General features: G+C 41.8%; 1 protein-coding gene across 1 annotated transcript in view; it reads left to right on the top strand.

The window, feature by feature from the left end:
* Nucleotides 1-18,611, top strand: part of COL3A1 (collagen type III alpha 1 chain) — a 75,028-nt gene extending 56,417 nt beyond the window's left edge. Inside the window, exons 33-51 of the mRNA XM_039494451.1 lie at nt 3,037-3,090; nt 3,197-3,250; nt 3,950-4,003; nt 4,570-4,677; nt 4,838-4,891; nt 5,416-5,469; nt 7,501-7,662; nt 7,800-7,907; nt 9,285-9,392; nt 9,884-9,937; nt 10,113-10,220; nt 11,125-11,178; nt 11,288-11,395; nt 12,620-12,673; nt 12,890-12,997; nt 13,669-13,948; nt 15,378-15,565; nt 15,717-15,959; nt 17,515-18,611. Of these exons, the coding sequence (XP_039350385.1) occupies nt 3,037-3,090; nt 3,197-3,250; nt 3,950-4,003; nt 4,570-4,677; nt 4,838-4,891; nt 5,416-5,469; nt 7,501-7,662; nt 7,800-7,907; nt 9,285-9,392; nt 9,884-9,937; nt 10,113-10,220; nt 11,125-11,178; nt 11,288-11,395; nt 12,620-12,673; nt 12,890-12,997; nt 13,669-13,948; nt 15,378-15,565; nt 15,717-15,959; nt 17,515-17,661 (2,100 nt within the window). The 3' untranslated portion in view covers nt 17,662-18,611. The remainder of the gene's footprint in view (nt 1-3,036; nt 3,091-3,196; nt 3,251-3,949; nt 4,004-4,569; nt 4,678-4,837; nt 4,892-5,415; nt 5,470-7,500; nt 7,663-7,799; nt 7,908-9,284; nt 9,393-9,883; nt 9,938-10,112; nt 10,221-11,124; nt 11,179-11,287; nt 11,396-12,619; nt 12,674-12,889; nt 12,998-13,668; nt 13,949-15,377; nt 15,566-15,716; nt 15,960-17,514) is intronic.
* The last annotated feature ends 251 nt before the right edge of the window (nt 18,612-18,862 follow it).

Here is an 18,862-nt window from a genome sequence, read left to right as displayed (position 1 = left end):
TTTTGTTAGTGCAACTTATATTGGTAAAATATAGATTTAATCCTTGTTCTCATAACTTTCATTTTTGATCGTGCAGGAAGATGATATAGTGTAAAATAGAATCTTGAATACTTGACGCTTACAGATAAATAAGGTTCAGTTATTTGGGGAAAACATCCAGATAAAAGTAGCTGCTGGCTTCTCCAAGACTGAGGTGTGAGGGAGAGGAGTATATAAAGACTTCCATGCAGAATACTTCTACAGCATGTTATATATATTAACTAGATGAAATATGGAACTTCATCCAGCACATGAAATAAACCAGGCATGGGGCATCAACATGCTGAGTCACAATAAATATAAAAAACTAGTTTATGTGAAAGTTATGGTTGTCAAGGTATATTAGATGTTCAGTATTAATAATGTAGTCATTTGATTGTTTCTTCCTTACTCTGTGCCTCATCATATGCCCACTGAACTCAGTTTCTAACCTCCTATTGACTTCAGTGGTGTAGGAACTAGCCCTCTGCCAATAATAGAGTATAAAAATAGATCAGGAACTATGGAATCATGAGAAATTTGGTAAATTGTCTGGAGGTAAAGCTAGGTGAATGGGTAACTTCCAGTGAGTACCAATGGAAAGACTCCCATTAACTTCAGCAGACATTAAATCAGGCCATATATTGGGAAAACAAAGTCAAGATGTGTACACAATCCATCAAAGTATCTATGTAATAGAGAAGTAGATTATCTGCTATTAAAATAGGTAAAAAGCCATATATATATTGAGGCCTGGTCTACACTAGGCGTTTAAACCGGTTTTAGAAGCGTAAAACTGATTTAACGCCACACCCATCCACACTAAGAGGCCCTTTATATCGGTATAAAGGGCTCTTTAAACCGGTTTCTGTACTCCTCCCTAACGAGAGGAGTAGTGCTAATATCGGTATTACCATACCGGATTAGGGTTAGTGTGGCTGCAGATCGACGGTATTGGCCTCCGGGAGGTATCCCACAGTGCACCACTGACCGCTCTGGACAGCAATCTGAACTTGGATGCAGTGGCCAGGTAGACAGGAAAAGCCCCGCGAACTTTTGAATATTTCCTGTTTGCCCAGCGTGGAGCTCCGATCAGCATGTGTGGCGATGCAGTTAAAAATCAAAATAAAGAAAGAGCTCCCGCATGGACCATGCGGATGTGATCGCTGTAAGGGCAGGCAAATCTGTTCTATCAGCGCTCCGTTACAGAAGACGAAATTCAAAATCATTTTTAAAAAATCTCCAGACAGACGCCATAGCAGGGGCTCAGCGCACTGCTATGTGACAAGCGTAACGGAAAGCCAAAGAATCAAATGGACGCTCATGGACTGGAGGACTCAAGCAATCCCACAGTTCCTGCAGTCTCAGAAAAGTATTTGCATTCTTGGCTGAGCTCCAAATGCTTCTAGGGTCAAACACAGTGTCCGCGGTGGGTCAGGGCATAGCTCGGCAATCTACGCATCCCCACCCACCCACCCCCAGAAGTGAAAGGGAAAACAATCCTCTGACTGTTTTACATGTCACCCTATCTTTACTGAATGCTGCAGATAGATGCGATGCTGCAGCCGTCAACACCAACATCCTCACTCCCCCCCCCCCCGCCATGGGTGGCTGATGGTGCAAAACGACTGGTACCCGTCCTCATCATCAGCCTATTGGCACTCCCCCTGCCATGGGTGGCTGATGGTACAAAAGGAGTGGTATCCGTCCTCGTCATCAGCCTATTGGCACATGGGGCAGTAACCATGCTGACTAGCATCCGTCAGGTCGATCAAGGGCGCCTGGCCCTAATTTTTCCTGGTAGATGGTACAGTATGATTGATAACCATCGTCATCATAGCAACAGGGGGCTGAGCTCCATCAGCCCCCACCCTTCATGTGTAAAGAAAAGATTCAATTGCCCCTGGACTAGCAGAGGGATGCTGGGCTCCTCTTCTCTACTGTCCTGTCTGGACTATCATAGCAGCTGGAGGCTGCCTTCCACTCATTTCTCACTAACAAGTCACTGTGTCTTATTCCTGCATTCTTTATTACTTCATCACACAAGTGGGGGGACAATGCTACGGTAGCCCAGGAAGGCTGGGGGAAGAACGGAATCAACAGGTGGGGTTGTTGCAGGAGCACCCCCTGTGAATAGCATACAGCTCATAATTTCTGCAGGATCTGACACAGAGCAGCTGTGCTCTCTGGTTCTATGATATATTGGTTATCTAGTACACTTGCCCATATTCTAGGCAGGACTGATTCTATTTTTAGATACCAAAAAGGAGAGATTGACTCAGGGAGTCATTCCCAATTTTGGCTTTTGCGCCCCTGGCTGATCGGCCAGGGGCACTTATGACAGCAGCAAATGGTACAAAAGGACTGGTAACCATGATCATCTTAGTACCAATTTATGGTATGGTAGATGGTGCAGTATGGCTAGTAACCATCTCTGCTGTCATGCAAAAGCAAAAGCATGCTGCTGTGTAGCGCTGCTGAATCGCCTCTGTCAGAGGCATCTAGCACACATACGGTGACAGTCTCAAAAGGCAAAACAGGCTCCATGATTGCCATGCTATGGCATCTGCCAGGGCAATCCAGGGACAAAAGCCGCAAAATGCTTGTCTGCCGTTGCTTTCCCGGAGGAAGGAGTGACTGACGACATTTACCCAGAACCACCCGCGACAATGATTTTTGCCCCATCGGGCACTGGGATCTCAACCCGGAAATTGCAAGGGGCGGGGGAGGCTGCGGGAACTATGGGATAGCTAGGGAATAGCTACCCACAGTGCAACGCTCCAGAAATCGACGCTAGCCTCGGACCGCGGACGCACACCACCGAATTAATGTGCTTAGTGTGGCCGCGCGCACTCGATTTTATAAAATCTGTTTTACAAAACCGGTTTATGCAAATTCGGAATAGTCCCGTAGTGTAGACGTACCCTGAGAGTGAGATGCAAGTTTTATTGATCACAATACATGAAAATAATACTGTTTGTACTTCTATACTAAATATGTTATTTTCTAATTGTGTAGGGTCCTGCAGGTCCCATTGGGCCCCCAGGTCCAGCTGGCCCACATGGAGATAAGGTACTTTATAACCTTGTGTTGAAATGAGGGCTTTTGTATATAGGTCTGAGATTTCCTCCTTAGATGGAGGAATAATTCTTAAACAAACATCTTTCCATTCTTTCAGGGAGAACCTGGTTCAGCCGGACCCCCTGGTCCTACAGGTGGCCGCGGTGGTCCTGTAAGTGATCATCCTTTTTCTTCAGTCATAACTCTAATGTAGATTCTATTACTTGGGACAGATTCAGCTCTACAGTTAAGTGATGTCTTCAAGAACAGATTGGGCCTGATTTCAAAAGGTGCTGAGCAGCTGCATTTCTTACTGACTTCAGTGAGATTTGTTTGGGCTCAGAACTTCTGAATATCAGACCACTTATTTTTAAAGCTATGAAAGATACCAGAGAGGTGGGAGAAAGTCTGAGATGCACAGTTTCTTCGTATTTTCATCTCTGGTGGAAAATATCACTAAATAAATAAATTAAATTAAATCCTGAACGTTTTAAACTATTAGTTTGTTTAATGGCCTAATTTTGTATGTTTTCTATTTTAATAATTAAGTAAACTTTACAAAATTCACTTATTTTGTGGTGTTCCTTTTCATTTTGATAACATGGGCCAGATTTTGATCTCAGTTACACCAGAGTGAAAGTGGAATAACTGCACTGAGGACTTACATGGATGTAACTGAGAACAGGATTTGGCATAATGATGATAATTATCAAGAGTGACATAATTAAACAGTTTGAAAGTATAAAGTTCAGTAACCACATTTAAATTTTATTTCAACTAGAGGCATGATAACCTGAACCATGTTCACCAAAGTGAAGTGTGAAGAATATTTTTCTCATTCTTACATCTAGGATATGTTTCCTTTCTGCAGGGTGAACGAGGTGAACAAGGCCCCCCTGGACCTGCTGGCTTCCCTGGAGCCCCCGTAAGTATAAATACCAAACAAACTTGATACTCAGTTTTTATTTTTAATTCATGTTAGTAATAACTGACCATATTTGTGTCCATCTTAGAATGATTTACCAAGCATGGCACGACAAACTATAACTCTATATTCCATTCCTACATTTAATATGTATTTTTAAGTATTTCTCTTTGCTTACTTAAACAGCCATACTTCAAGATTCCCATCCCCCTTCCCTATCAAATTCTCTTTAGTGAGATTTAGAGCAAGAGACACCTATCATAGAATCTCAGGGTTGGAAGGGACCTCAGGAGGTCATCTAGTCCAACCCCCTGCTCAAAGCAGGAGAATACCGGAGTGCAACCAGAACTGAGTTTCTAATTGTGTGTCAGCTCCCTAGACAAGAGTATCTGGGCCTTGGTTCTTATCTCACATTGGATTTGTATTATCCATTGCCTTCAATGGATTTATAACTTATAGCCATGTATTCTTACTTAACAAGTGGATACATCCAAGGAAACTCAACTACCTTCTGTCTCATAGCCCTTTTAACAAAACAGAATTTATAAGAATGTATTTGAATACAGGGACAAAATGGGGAACCTGGTGGAAAAGGAGAGAGAGGCCCTGGTGGTGAAAGAGGTGAGCCTGGTCCGGCAGGAACTGCAGGTCCTCAAGGAGGCCCTGGTGCACCAGTAAGTACTCATAGTTACTCAAATTCAACTTCAAATTTCTTTCAGTTGTGAGATCAGTTTGAGCTGTTTGAAACATATACTGCATTGATACGTCTTAGAATCTTGTCTGTTGTTGGCTGCTTTTCATATCAGATTACAATGTTCTTTTCATTCACTGTAGGGTCCAGCTGGTTCCCAAGGACCAAAAGGAGAGCGTGGTGGTCCAGGCAGCCCTGTAAGTATTATCCTTTTCTATCAGTCTATCGCTGGTAGACATCAGCACTGATTATTACCGGGGCAACAACTCCAGCATGATCTGCAGCAAGCACCGGGCATTGGCGGTCTTGGACTGGCTTTGATATAACAAACTTCTCCTTCACAGGAATAGGCTGGAGTAACTAAGTCAAACCATCTATGGCCTACTCCAGGTCACCTGCTATTTTGATCTGGAAGACCTCCTTGGCACTTTTTCTTAGACACTGAGAGATAGCTGAGATCTTCCAGTGCCAAAAGTTAACATTGGGGCCGTATGTTTAATTATCATGGAAATTTATTCAGCCCTTGTACAAAAAGGCTAAATATCACCCAGCATTGCTCTGTTCTTTGGCTAATGCCTTTGCCATGATTTTGAAACCAGAGCAGTATTGTGTTAGGAAACTCAGGTACCAATCAAACTTCTGATATTCCCTCATCCTTTTTCTTTCATGTTTTGTTATCAATGTTTTTAAATTGACCACTACGCTTACTTATGCATTTCAGGGTACAGCTGGTTTCCCAGGTACTCGAGGCCTGCCTGGACCCCCTGGTATGAATGTAAGTGTATACTTACCGTGCTGTTATATCTAACTCGCATCACTATTACAGTACATTGGCATAAATAATACACAAGAAGTATACTGAAAGTAAAGTTTCTTTTTTGTCTTAACTTCACAAAAATGGGCTTATCCCTATCTCACTTTGCTTCGGATGGTAATTCTTTCATTTCTTGTCCCGATAGTCCTTGTACTTGCTCCTCCAAAGTTTTTGAACTCAGTGAGGTCTCTCCATTAACTCCAGTAGGATTTGCATTATTTATTTATCTGTTTATGGTGGTCATAAATGTCCTATTCTCTCTCTTGCTCTTTATGATGCAATAACTGTACAGTTTAGGATCTTGACTTGTAGTGTTTTATTTTTACCAAAAGCCTCCTTTCTTTCTATCAGTGGTTTTAAATTGTGTTCCATAGATCACAGTTGATCCTCTGGGCCCTTTTTGGTTGCCTGCAGAATGAAACAATTTTAGAACCGAGCAGTTAGAGATAGGGGTATTTGGAAGGAAGATGGTCCATAAGAGCATCATTCCCTTATGGAGGTGACCCACAATATGAAGAACAGATAACTGCAGACAGGGGCAGCTCTAGGAATTTGGCCACCCCAAGTAGTCATGCCTGCGGGAGGTGCACCGGAGCCGTGGGACCAGCAGACCTCCCGCAGGCATGACTGCGGAGGGTCCGCTGGTCCCCCGCGGCTCCAGTGGATCTCCCGCAGCTGCGGAGGGTTTGCTGGTCTCGCGGCTCCGGTGGAGCATCCGCAGGCATGCCTGCAGGAGGTCCACCCGAGCTGCAGGACCAATGTATCCTCCGCAGTCATGCCTGCAGCAGGTCCACTGGAGCCACGGGACCAGCAGACCCTTTGCAGTCATGCCTGCAGGAGGTCCGCTGTCCCGTGGCTCCGGTGGACCTCCCGCAGGCATGACTGCGGAAGGTCCGCCGGACCCGCCTGCCGCCCTCCCAGCAAAATGCCGCCCCACGTGCGCACTTGGAGCGTTGGGGTCTGGAGCCAGCCCTGACTGCAGATCTACACTAACCCATTAGATTCACTATTTCCTGTGCATTACACTTTCCCACATTTTTGTAGACCACCTCTGTCCCAAGAACAGCTATTCTATATTACACTTGTTCACACCATATGCACCTTCTTCTACCAGAAATACTAAATTATGACTTTAGATTCTTTTTTTTAAACAAACTGAAAAATTGACATTGCAAAATTTGGATAAATCAACTAAATTCCATTAAAAATTAGCTTTTATCCACAGTTACCATACAGTCTTAAGAGTGAAATAACATAAGAAAAGTTCCTGCTTCCTGTCACACCATGAGATTTTTCTTAACAGATTTTTTTTCTCTTTCCAATATTCCATAGTCACAGACAGACCCAAATAGGAGTTCTGCTTCACAGTTAGAAAATTATATATAATCCACCCCCAGTAAATACTGGATAATAAAGTTCACATATTTTGGCCTTATCTAAAGCCCGGTGAAGCCCACAGGAGTACTTCCATTGACTTCAGTGGGTTTTGGATCTGACCGTTTATTGAAAAGATTTCATTGCATCCATGTCCCATCTCTTTGATCCCAGGCACCCCATTCCAGGGCTACAATACAGTGACAGCAAGAGTACTAGAATCTGTTCTGGGTGGGTGATTCCAGAAATCAACCAGTACCATCAATATGTAGGAATCCTTCTGGCAAAGCCCTGGTGTAAAAAAATGCAGTTCCACTTCTACCCACGACTTAAAATATTGAGAGAAAAAAAATCTAGATCTAGGTGAGGGATGGGCTTTTATATAAAAGCAGGCCAGCCTTTCCAAATGCAGGTGCTTAAAGTGAGGCACCTAAGTCCGCATGTAGTCACCAAAACAAGTGATGCATTTTGCATAGGTGCTGAGCTCTCACAGCTCCCACTTACTTTAATGAAAATGGTCTGCGTTAAATTGAACATGATGAAGTAGTATATAGTGTTGACTCATCTAGTATATCTGATATTGTATCTAAGTCATCACTCTTTAAAATTCATTTATAGGGCAATCCAGGGCCACCTGGTAATGTTGGAGCTCCTGGAAAGGATGGTGGTCCTGGTCCAGCAGGTAACACTGGTCCGGCTGGTAGCCCTGGAGGTGTTGGTCCTAAAGGTGAGCCTGGCCAACCAGGTGAAAAAGGTTCATCAGGTTCACCAGGAGAACCGGTAAGTAAATTATTTAGCAGTGTTCATTAAACCTGTGAATAGGAATTTAATAAGTATGTCATCAAAAGAAGATAATGATTCACAGCCATGTTTTAACTGAGTACCTAACACTTATTTATTTGAAATATTGTTGACAGGGTCCACCAGGTTTACCAGGCCCCACAGGTATAGTTGGTCAACGTGGTAGTGTGGGACTGCCAGGCCTTGCTGGCAGACCAGGTGGACCTGGCCCACCTGGCCCAAAGGTAAATAGAGGTTTATTGACATAATTTACCCTCAAAGATAATGCAGCTGACATCATGCAGTAAATATCTAATAGAGTTTCAGCTTTTCACAGAATCACAGAAATGTGGAGCTGGAAGAGACCTTGAGATGTTTTCAACTCCAACCCCCTGTTCTGAGGCAGGACCAACTAAACCTAGACCATCCCTGACGAGTGTTTATCTAATTTATTCTTTAAAAATCTCCAGTGATGGGGATTCCACAATAATCCTTGGAAGCCTGTTTCTAAGCTTAATTACCTTTGTAGTTAGAAAGTTTTTCCTAATATCTAACCTGCATCTCCCTTGCTGCAGATTAAGACCATTTCTTTTTGTCCTACCACCACTGGACACAGAGAACATTGATCAGAGTCTTCTTTATAACAGCCCTTAACATATTTGAAGACTGCTGTGAGGTCCCCCACTCAGTCTTTTTCTCAAAACTAAAGATGCCAGGTTTTTTTAACCTTTCTTCATAGGTCAAGTTTTCTAAACCTTTTATTATTTTAGTGGCTCTTTTCTGGACTCTCACCAATTTGTCCACATCTCTCCTAATGAGTGGCCCCCAGAATCAGACACAGTTTAATGACAATCCTGAATTCCACATGTAATGAATGTGACAAACTTTCTTGATAATAGGCCAAATCCTGAAGTCCTTACACGGTTTGTACTTAGGCAAATTCCAGCTGATGTCAAAGCTGAGTGAAAATTGAGTAGGGACTTCTAGATTTGCTCCAGTAGTTAGAGAACAGCATGAACTATAAAGTTACTATCCAGACTAAACTTTCCCTGTATTCAATGGTACTTGAATCTGGGGGTTGTCTTTGATCTCTACTACTAATATTATTGGATTGTTCTGAGGATTATCTAAAAATATATGAACATCCTCACACAACTGAAAAACAGAATAATTCACTAATAAATCTTCATAAAATGCATCATGTCTCCAGTTTTACCATACTTCTCTATTCTTTTTAATCAATCATTCAATAGAAAGGCCCATACAATTCATAGTATTTCTTCAGTGTTAACATCACTCATTACAAGCTATTAATTTGTTTAATTTTCATTATGTACCTTGCTCAAAAAATATAAGAACATCACTTTCAGACCCTCACAGTAGCTGTTCATCCCACATCTGTTGGGCCAAATTCTGTTCTTATTTATTCCATTGAAATCAGTGGTGTGGCACTGGATTTTCACCATTGTAGCTCTACTCACTCCTTCCTGGTCAGTGTTTCTGCACAGGATGCTACACTTGATTGGGGAGGGGAGGGGAGGAAGGAAAGAGAGACCAAGAACTGCATAATTTGATGACATTACAAAAAATATGTAATGAACCCATTTCATTTTTCTATGCAGGGTGCAGATGGTACATCAGGCAGCAATGGTATCCCAGGAGAACGTGGCGCTCCAGGTCCACAAGGGCCTCCTGGTCAAAGTGGATTACCTGGAGAATCTGGCAGAGATGTAGGCAGATATTTCAGATTTTCATGCTAGACTGTGAATTATACAAAGGCTTGTGTAAGGGGGAACTACAGTGGATTTAGAATCTCTACTTAAACAGCCTGCTGCATAGGGGAACTGAGCCAACACCATTCTCATTTAAAAGGATGCAGCCAGTTCCCCCTAGTCCAACCTACCGACTCTGTAGGCCATGGTCCTATCCTAATTGGTGTCAACCAAAGGAACACTCCCTTCACTGTTACAAGCACAGAGACTGCAGCTGTGAAAGGTCCTTATAAGGGCTACATGGGGCAATATCCATCTCCTGGCATGCTGTCTTCCTGTAAACCTGCAGAAGGACTGCCTACAACCTGGTCCTCTCTGTGATGGCTGCATTTAAATCATTTCTGTCTCTCTTCTTCTTTTGAGGAGCATTATCCTGATTAAGTCTAAAACATGTTGGCTATGCCATAATGCTGCGAATATTTAAACTTTTACCTCTCCATGTTTTTCAGGGTAACCCTGGATCAGATGGCTTGCCAGGTCGTGATGGATCCCCAGGACCCAAGGTAGGAGGCATTAAGTATCTATGGCATGTATAGACTGCCAATCCCAGAGGTATCTAGCACTGATCTGTACTACACCTGCTATCTCTGCAGCATCAGTGAGGTGTTGGTTACATATGCACTATGTTGTAATAAATAAATGTGTTTCTGATGCTGGCTGTTGTGAATGTCTCTGCAGGGCGATCGTGGTGAAAATGGTGGTCCGGGTCTACCTGGTACCCCTGGTCATCCTGGGCCCTCAGGGAACATTGGTCCAGCTGGAAAACCAGGTGAAAGAGGACAGCCGGTAAGTGCAAACACCACAGAAAGCACCGAGTGTCTATTTTGTATTGTTTTACCAAGTGCAATCTGTTTTATACAGTAACAGAGAGCACAGGAGCATGGAAGAGTAAAAGTGTGTCTGTCTGTCTGCAGTAGTGAAAGGCTCTGGCTGGGGAGAGGCCGCAGGGAAAGTCTTTCACTGTGGTGGGGAAAGGTTCCAGCAGTAGATATTACACTGCTAAAAATATCAGTGTAGACACAGGGAGGCACTGCTTGGACAAACAGAGAGCCATATAGGGAATATCCCCCAGGCATCAAGGGCCTAGGGCACTCTGTTCACGTAAGCAGTGCCTCACTGTCTACACTACTGTTTATACCTGGGTGTGCAGTATACTCTACGTGCTGCCGTTAAGTGTAGACCTACCAAATCATTAATAGCTATGCACAATTTAAGCTCAAACCCATTTAGTACTTTTTGATGCCACATAGTCAATAAGCCAACCAGACTGTCTCGTTTTACAAACTATGCTATGCCTGTACAGCACTAGTAATATTATAATAGCTGAGGGAGTTGCACACTTTGGAAAAGCCCAACCTCTCACCAAATATTGGTGTTCTACAGGATTATACCCATGTGCCTCCTTAGAGGACCCAAATTCACTTGGACTCAACACCTGGCACATGAGGCCTGGTCTCATGTATCAAAGGGATTATATAAGTAGAGCTGGCTATCAAGTAGATTTTGGTGTTTTTGTTACGAAATAATATAAGAAACATATCAATGAAAAGCTAAGCTCAATGACTAAGTTTGTGGACTTTCTCCTTAGTTTCTGACCAGCTCTAGTATTTGCACATACTGTCTCTCTAGAGAAAAGATTATGGCAATTGCATTTGATCATGAATATCTCTCATTCCCTTTTTGTCCCCAGGGTTCTTCTGGTCCCGTTGGCCCTGCTGGTCCTGCTGGTGCTCGTGGTGCTCCAGTAAGTCCCCCTTTAAAGCACTTGGAATATCAGCTCTGCCATTTTCTGGTTTTGACAATTTCTCCTACTTATTTTTATATCCATTTTTATTACTAATCTATTTTTAAAGGGTGCCCAAGGTCCTCGTGGTGACAAAGGTGAAACTGGTGAGCGTGGCAGCAATGGCATTAAGGGTCATAGAGGATTTCCTGGTAACCCAGGTTCCCCTGGTCCCCCTGTAAGTATTATGTTGAATTTCATACTAAGGCTATAATTCTTCTTTCAATTACAGTGATTCAGTGCCAGGTAACAAGAGAAAAAGAATTCAGCTTTCTGTAATTTACTAAAGCATTTGTGTATTTTAAATGTTAAAGGCAATCAGTAGTCTCGATCCCCATGTTACACCAAGGGGGGACAAGGATGAATAAAGATCTCAGTGGATTCATTAGGTTCCTAAGACACAAAACTGGGTTTGAAAAAACCTCTTTGAATGAAGCTTCTGGCTTTGTTTAGGGTAAATAATATTCACATTTATGGTCTGAGACTTTGTCAGAATCCTAGTGTTTTTCTCTTGAGATTTTCAAAGATGCCTGGGGGATTTGGCTGCCCAGTTTTGACTAGAAATTAATGGCAACCAGATATCCAAATCCTTAATTTGGGTTTGAAATATACCACCCTGAGAGTCTGAAGACTGGATTTTTGTTGCCCTGCAACTTGTGTAGTCATTTACACCAGGCAAAGTGAGTATGAAATGTTACCAGATCAGGTCAACTCTAGTATTTTACAAGACTGTGCACTCATTTTTTAGAGATACTAATGACTACACAAGGCACAGGGCAACAAATAATCCAACCCTAAATATTTATAATTGTCTTTACATCAGTCATATCATTCTGCATGAGAGAGATTTGTATTTAAAGGAATTTTAACTGTACAACTTCCACTGACTTTAATGAGAATCTAGAGACCAAATCCCATGCAATGCTCTAAAAACTAATGGGTTATGTAATGTCATAGTAATGCCTGAGGCCTCTGGAGCTTTGTGCATGAGCCTCTACCACATGAGCTAAAAGCCAACTGGCTGTCGGCTAAGGCTGTAGAGCAGACTCATTTTCTCTCTCTCTCTCTCTAAGTGGTCTTAGTGCCACTAGATGGGACAGAACACCACAACCAGAAGTGATAGCTGTGTATTCCAATAGAATTAGGGCTTTATCCAAAGTCCACAGAAGTCAATGGGAAGACTCCCACTGGGCACTGGACAAGGCCTTATACTTTTTCTGATTAGAGAATGACAGGGTTTTATTTGTCATATCTGAGCTTGAAAAATCTTTTTTCAATTATTTGCTTTACATAAAAAAACCTTTAAAGCTATCTATTAAAATGATTATGCAAGGAGCATCACTGAGATTCCTGCTGCATCCAGTAGATGAGAGAATATTTATGACCCATCTTCTTTTAACAGGGTCCTCTGGGTCCACAAGGTACAAATGGAAGTCCAGGAGCTATGGGAGCGAGAGTAAGTAACATTTCCTGATTAACCAAATCCAACTGTGTTAGAACAAATGTTTTGAACTAAAAATATGGCAACTGTCAAATGGCAAGAGCTAAAGAACCAGGAAGCACATGATCATTCATAAGAATTAAATGCTTTAAAATATTTTCTAACATTTGAAATAATCCATAAATAACATATGGGATCTTTTATATTTAACCATGTTTGTCATTGTTCTAGGGTCCCCCTGGCCCAGCTGGTCCTTCCGGAAAGGATGGTACAAGTGGTTACCCAGGCCCGATAGGTCCTCCAGGCCCTCGTGGTAATCGAGGTGAAAGTGGGTCTGCGGTAAGTGGGACAGCAAGCACAACGTTCATTTAACAAACCACTTTTTACTGATGCATCTATCATTAAAAAGATGAACCTTTCTAACACTGTGCATGCTGGAACTACAACTAATGTAGAATGTATCTACCCACTTCGGGCTGGGTACTGAGCACCAGGGGCTTGATCCAAGTTCACTGAACTCAATGGAGACATTTCATTCATTAGGCTTTGGCTCAGGCCCCAGATAAGCCCCAACATTTCCCATTTAATATGAGAGAGCAAAATCTGCTCTTCTCTTTAAAGCCTTGACAACGCTGCAGGCTAGCGTGAAGTAGAGGCAGGGCTATAGCCTACTTTCCCCATCTGCGGAGGCTAGCACTCTCAGTTTATTTCATTGCCTTTGTTCCTTAGCCATCTTGTGGCTGCTCTGCATACATGAGCTCCCAGCATCATCTTCATCTCTGCAACTCAACTTGAACAAGGTTGCCCACAGTTTGACACTGAATTAGGAAGAGGATGGGCTAAACTGGTCCCAGAGTGGCAAACAGTAGAGCTGAGTGAAAACAGAGCAATAAAGCTTTTTCTGTAACTAGCACTGTCTTTAGCTTTATATTTATGGTCCATAGAGTACTTGTATGGACTTGGGTCTGAGCCTGCAATCCTTACTCAACGTTATGTTCTTTATTTCCTAGGGTTCACCTGGCCAACCTGGTCCCATGGGCCCCCCTGGACCTCCTGGGGCTCCTGGTCCATGCTGTGGTGGAAGAGATGGTGGCAATGGTGAAAAAGGACTATCATCATACTTCTACGGAGACCAGCCATCTGAAAACAAGATCAATATGAACGACATCTTATCTTCAATGAAATCAATTAACAACCAAATCGAAAACATTGTTAGCCCTGATGGCTCCCGGAAGAACCCAGCTCGTAATTGCAGAGACCTGAAATTCTGCCATCCAGAACTCAAGAGCGGTATGTTAGATTTTTTTTGTTTGCAATATTAGTAACACCACCTGGCTCTTGAATTGTTCTGTTTGTAGTGTGACTGTATTCTGAAAAACAAATATGGGCGAAGTGCATTGTCATGGCAGGCTTCTCATAGGTCAATAAAAGACTGTTTTCTAACTGTCAGTACCACAAAGTAAAGCTGGAATCTGAAAGTCCATTTTGGTTCACTTTCTTGTACATCATCATTAGTAATTGAGAGTCTGATCCAAAGTCCAGTGATACCACTGGAAAGATTCCTATTGGTTTCAGTGGATTTTGCTCAGGCCCAAAGTCACAGCAGGGCCAATCAGGCTCTGAGTGAGAGCTGTGCAACAATATTTTCTTCAGATTATACCCTGGGTTTCACCCATGAAACTTTGTTGCTCCTCTACAGGTGTCAGAGTTTTCTTTTTTTGAGTAGAACTACAGTTTAATTTAATTGTGGGGATAGTAGAGGGGACATGGGAAAGCCTCATTGAAAACGATTTATTATATGATGCATTATTTAATGCTCTCCCAATAATATAACATGATGTTTTACATCAAAAGCCAAAATATGAACCCAGCATGCAATGCTTCTCTTTATATCTGAAAAGTTGTTTTTGTAATTATCGAATTGAATAAAAACTTTATTTTCTAACTTATTTGGTTCTCTGATGGACAATAAATAACAAATGGTGTAAAAACAGTAACATAAAATCTAATTACAAAAAGATTATGCTTAATCAAAAGTTTTCGAGATGCTTAATCTTTATCATGATCTGTTTTCCATAAAGTTCAAACACACAAAAATAAGCATTCTTCAAAATGCAGAAGTCTGCTGAAAAATAATTGTCGTCATTCTCTTATAGCATAACATTCCAAGAGTATAAAGTATGGTAAATATATCTTCCATTATAATAACTTAAATATAAACTCGTGGAGAAATGAAACGACTGACATTTGAATGCTGATGTTAAAATCAAATTCACCATCAGCATAAAGGGTGCAACTCCACTGTCATCAGTGGAGTTTTAGGCCAATAACAAATTTGCCCCTAAATGATTTGGGCCCTTATAGAACAAAGTACTTAGTATAAGTGTGATTTTTAAGCCAGGTCTAGGTCCACTGGCTTCAATCAGACTTCTCAGATGCTTATAGTTAAATATTTGCTTAAGTCCTTTGCTGGCTGGGGATCATAAATAACACAATTTAAAGAAAGCTAGAATTTCTCTGACAAGTCATATTAGAGCATTTGAATGAGATCATACATTGTCTCTTTGTGCCACCTTAATTCTTCTCCTGGCTTGTTTTCAGTCAAAACTTCTATACCTCTTACTCAGTGCAAGAATTTGAGACAGACATAAGCTTTAGAACATATGGGAAAAATAATCAAATTCCTCTCCTGATTTTCTGCTATTTTATGTCCCTCTAGGAGACTACTGGATTGATCCTAACCAAGGTTGCAAGATGGATGCTATAAAAGCATACTGTAATATGGAAACTGGTGAAACATGCATCAGTGCTAATCCCAGCAGCGTGCCACGTAAAAACTGGTGGACTAATTCAGGAGCGGAAAAGAAACACATCTGGTTTGGAGAGTCTATGAATGGTGGCTTCCAGGTAAGAAATATTAGATCTTCTCAGTGAATAGCCTAGACAGCAATTCTTATATTTCATTCACATCACACATAAGTAATACCATGGAATTAATTTAAACTAGTAAATATGTCAGCAGTTAAAAATAAAGATTGTTTTGTGTGTTGTACCACAGTTCAGCTATGGAGATCCAGAGCTTCCAGAAGATGTTTCAGAAGTGCAGCTGGCATTCCTTAGATTGCTCTCTAGCCGTGCCTCTCAGAATATCACTTATCACTGCAAGAACAGCATTGCTTACATGGATCAGGCCAGTGGAAATGTTAAGAAAGCTCTGAAACTGATGAGTTCCACTGAGAGTGAGTTCAAGGCTGAAGGAAACAGCAAATTCACATACGCCGTTCTGGAAGATGGTTGTACTGTAAGTACACAGAATTTTTGTAAGATAGCACCACATATAGGGATAGATGGGATCCTAGCCATGCAGGGATACAGGAAAGGGCAAAGACTCCCTCACCCGTGGCCAGGGCCGGACAGAGTTGCAGCTGTGATGCTCAGATATCTCAGACAATGCACTCCAGAAGCTTGAGCAAGGTCAGACAGGGAATAGGTGGAACCAGTGCTGGTGCACAGGTTTAGGTGGAGCCAACTGAGCTAGTTCACGTGGCTGGCCACTTGTGGGTATAGCATACCCTTTGCCAGCACAACCAAGGAATAGGCACTGGCAGCATTATGCCACCTCCTGGGACCGTGCTCGCTGCACTGGCCCTTGCTAAAAACAGCTTTGAAATCAACAGCACTGTTTGTGGAGTAAGATGCTATTCAAAACTGTGCTTCTTTTAGAGGCCCCCTTTTCCTTCTCCTTTCATCCAAGTCACGGTGCTGAAATTCTGATCCCACCTCAAACCTAATTCTATTCAGTCCAAAGTGGAGCTGTTTGTTGAACTAAGAATTGAATATTAAGGGCTTGATTGTCCCAACCATGCAAAAATTCACAAGGGAGAAAAAAAACTGCACTAAGACAGAGGTGCCCTATAGACAATTTCATCTCCCTTTGAGGTAGGTGCTTTGGCCTATGTTTCAAGGTAGCACTGCTCCACGACCATATATAGCTGGAGGGTACTGATGCCATGAATTCTACTCATTGATGAGTTCACTTGAGGCAGGACTGACATCATCCAGGATAAAGCTGCAATTGAGGGAACTCCCACTACTCTTTGGCAGTATGCTCAGCGCTGGCAGGTACCAGGAACAGGCAGGGAACCATCTGATAGCAACATGCAGGCAGCTAGTCTAAGCCTGTTGCAACGGCAGCTGACGAATGGCAGTTATGATCAGGCATGCCAGTTGATGTGAATAATAGCAGTCTGTTTAGACAGTAGAAACTAATGCACCACAGCTTACACAATTACTGGTCACTGCTGCAGTGATCTGAGGTCTCGATGCAGTGATCTGAGGTCTCGATACTCATGCACATCACAGAAAGTGCAACTTAAAGTAGTCTGAGCCTGGTTTACATTGCAACCTCTTGCTGTCGTTTTTTCGCATGCATGAGACAAATGCGAAGTGCAGCTTATTTTTTCCTGTTTCGCTTTCCTGTGCTTACTAGCACATTTGTGCTCATTGCACAAGGATGGGGAGCATTTCTCAATGCTGGGCTGGAGCACTGCAGTGCCCCCTACCCACTCTAAGCTACACAGACACCACGTGTGCAAGAGATCTGTTCAGGGAGCTGTAACCATCTGCTGATTGCCCCTTACCTGGCCCAGCATTCGAACACTAATAAAGAGCTATTATAAACATAATAGCTTTCCAAGCTTTCCAAGAAGATAATGATTAGGGAAATGCAGTACTTTGAGTGCTGCAGGGGATGGAACATGAGTGTGAGGAACAACAGGTGTGAAATTAACTAAAATAACCTCCTTGTAAAACTATATTTGATTTCTCTAAACTGGTTTTCTCTTCAATTTTTGCAGAAGCACACTGGAGAATGGAGTAAAACAGTCTTTGAATACAGAACACGCAAGACAATGCGGTTGCCTGTGGTGGATATTGCTCCCATGGATATTGGTGGTCCTGATCAGGAATTTGGTGTGGACATTGGCCCAGTCTGTTTCTTATAAAATCAAGGATACTGCTTTTTCTAAACCCCCAGCAAGCAAATCCACACTCTCCTTTTGTTTTAACCTTGTCAACTGGTACAGGTGCTCAACTGTATCCCAGTTATTTATTTACAAATTTTCTGGAGGAAAAAAGGTAATTCAACAAAGGGTTAATTGTTTTTAATTACACAAAGTACAATAAAAATGCTTTTTGCTTTTTTTTAACCAAATTCCATCTTCAAAACATGTCTCCGTGGTGCTATAATAAAACTTCAACACTCAACAAAACAATACTGTCTTCTATTAGTTGAATGAAAGCCAATTTACACAGCACTGATTGCTCCCAGCATCAAAGTTTACCCTAAGACGCAGTCCATAAAGATAGAAAGACTTCCCTGTTTCAACTACCTCAACATGGACAGAAACTGGGATGAGTTTGATGAGTTACAGCAAAAAACAAACAGCCAAATCAAAATACATTGGAACCATTGGTTAATTCAAGGGAATTAGGTATACAATTGTATTTTTCTTTACTGATTAGTTTGAACACCCTAATGTTACAATCCAACAATAAAATTATGATATTCTGTTTTCAAGGGTGCTTCTATACTTTCCTGTCATTGCTGGTCAAGACCACTAAAATTAGGGAAGTGTAAAAGACTAATGTGATGGTGCTAATGTATTTTTCACTTCTAAATCTGCAAGACAGGTTTATTGACTTGCATTAAAGGATTAACAACAACTGTAAATGTCTCCTGTCAGAGATTAGGATTGGCGTACTATTTTTGAGGTCATTCTCCCTTCATTCTGTAAAAGTCAAAGATGCAGAATTGTGAGCGTCTTTCATCACATTAACACATTTGTAGTGTTGAAGGTTAACCATCTTTGTAAGCTTTTATATTGTTGTTGGTCTTTTCCTTACAGAGACACATAATAAATATCTTAATAAAACTCCTCATTTTTCCACTTCACTATTCTTATCCTTCCTCCCAACTTTACTAACAGGGAAGCAAAGTCATAACAGAGTTTTGCCAGAAAAAGAACTGAGTAATCTTTCCTCAAGCAAAATTGCAGGATTTCACCCAGTTTACTATTTAGTACTAAGAAATGCTACCTGCTGCACTAAAGTATTTTTTTACTTAGAAACTTAAAGTTAAAACTACCTGTGATCAGCTTTTTGGACTATCATTCCATAGGGTCAGTACAGAAAACCTGTTACACA

The sequence above is a fragment of the Mauremys reevesii genome, linkage group 11, assembly GCF_016161935.1.
Source record: "Mauremys reevesii isolate NIE-2019 linkage group 11, ASM1616193v1, whole genome shotgun sequence".
Taxonomy (NCBI): Eukaryota; Metazoa; Chordata; order Testudines; family Geoemydidae; genus Mauremys; species Mauremys reevesii.
This window is presented reverse-complemented; position numbering and strand designations above follow the sequence as displayed.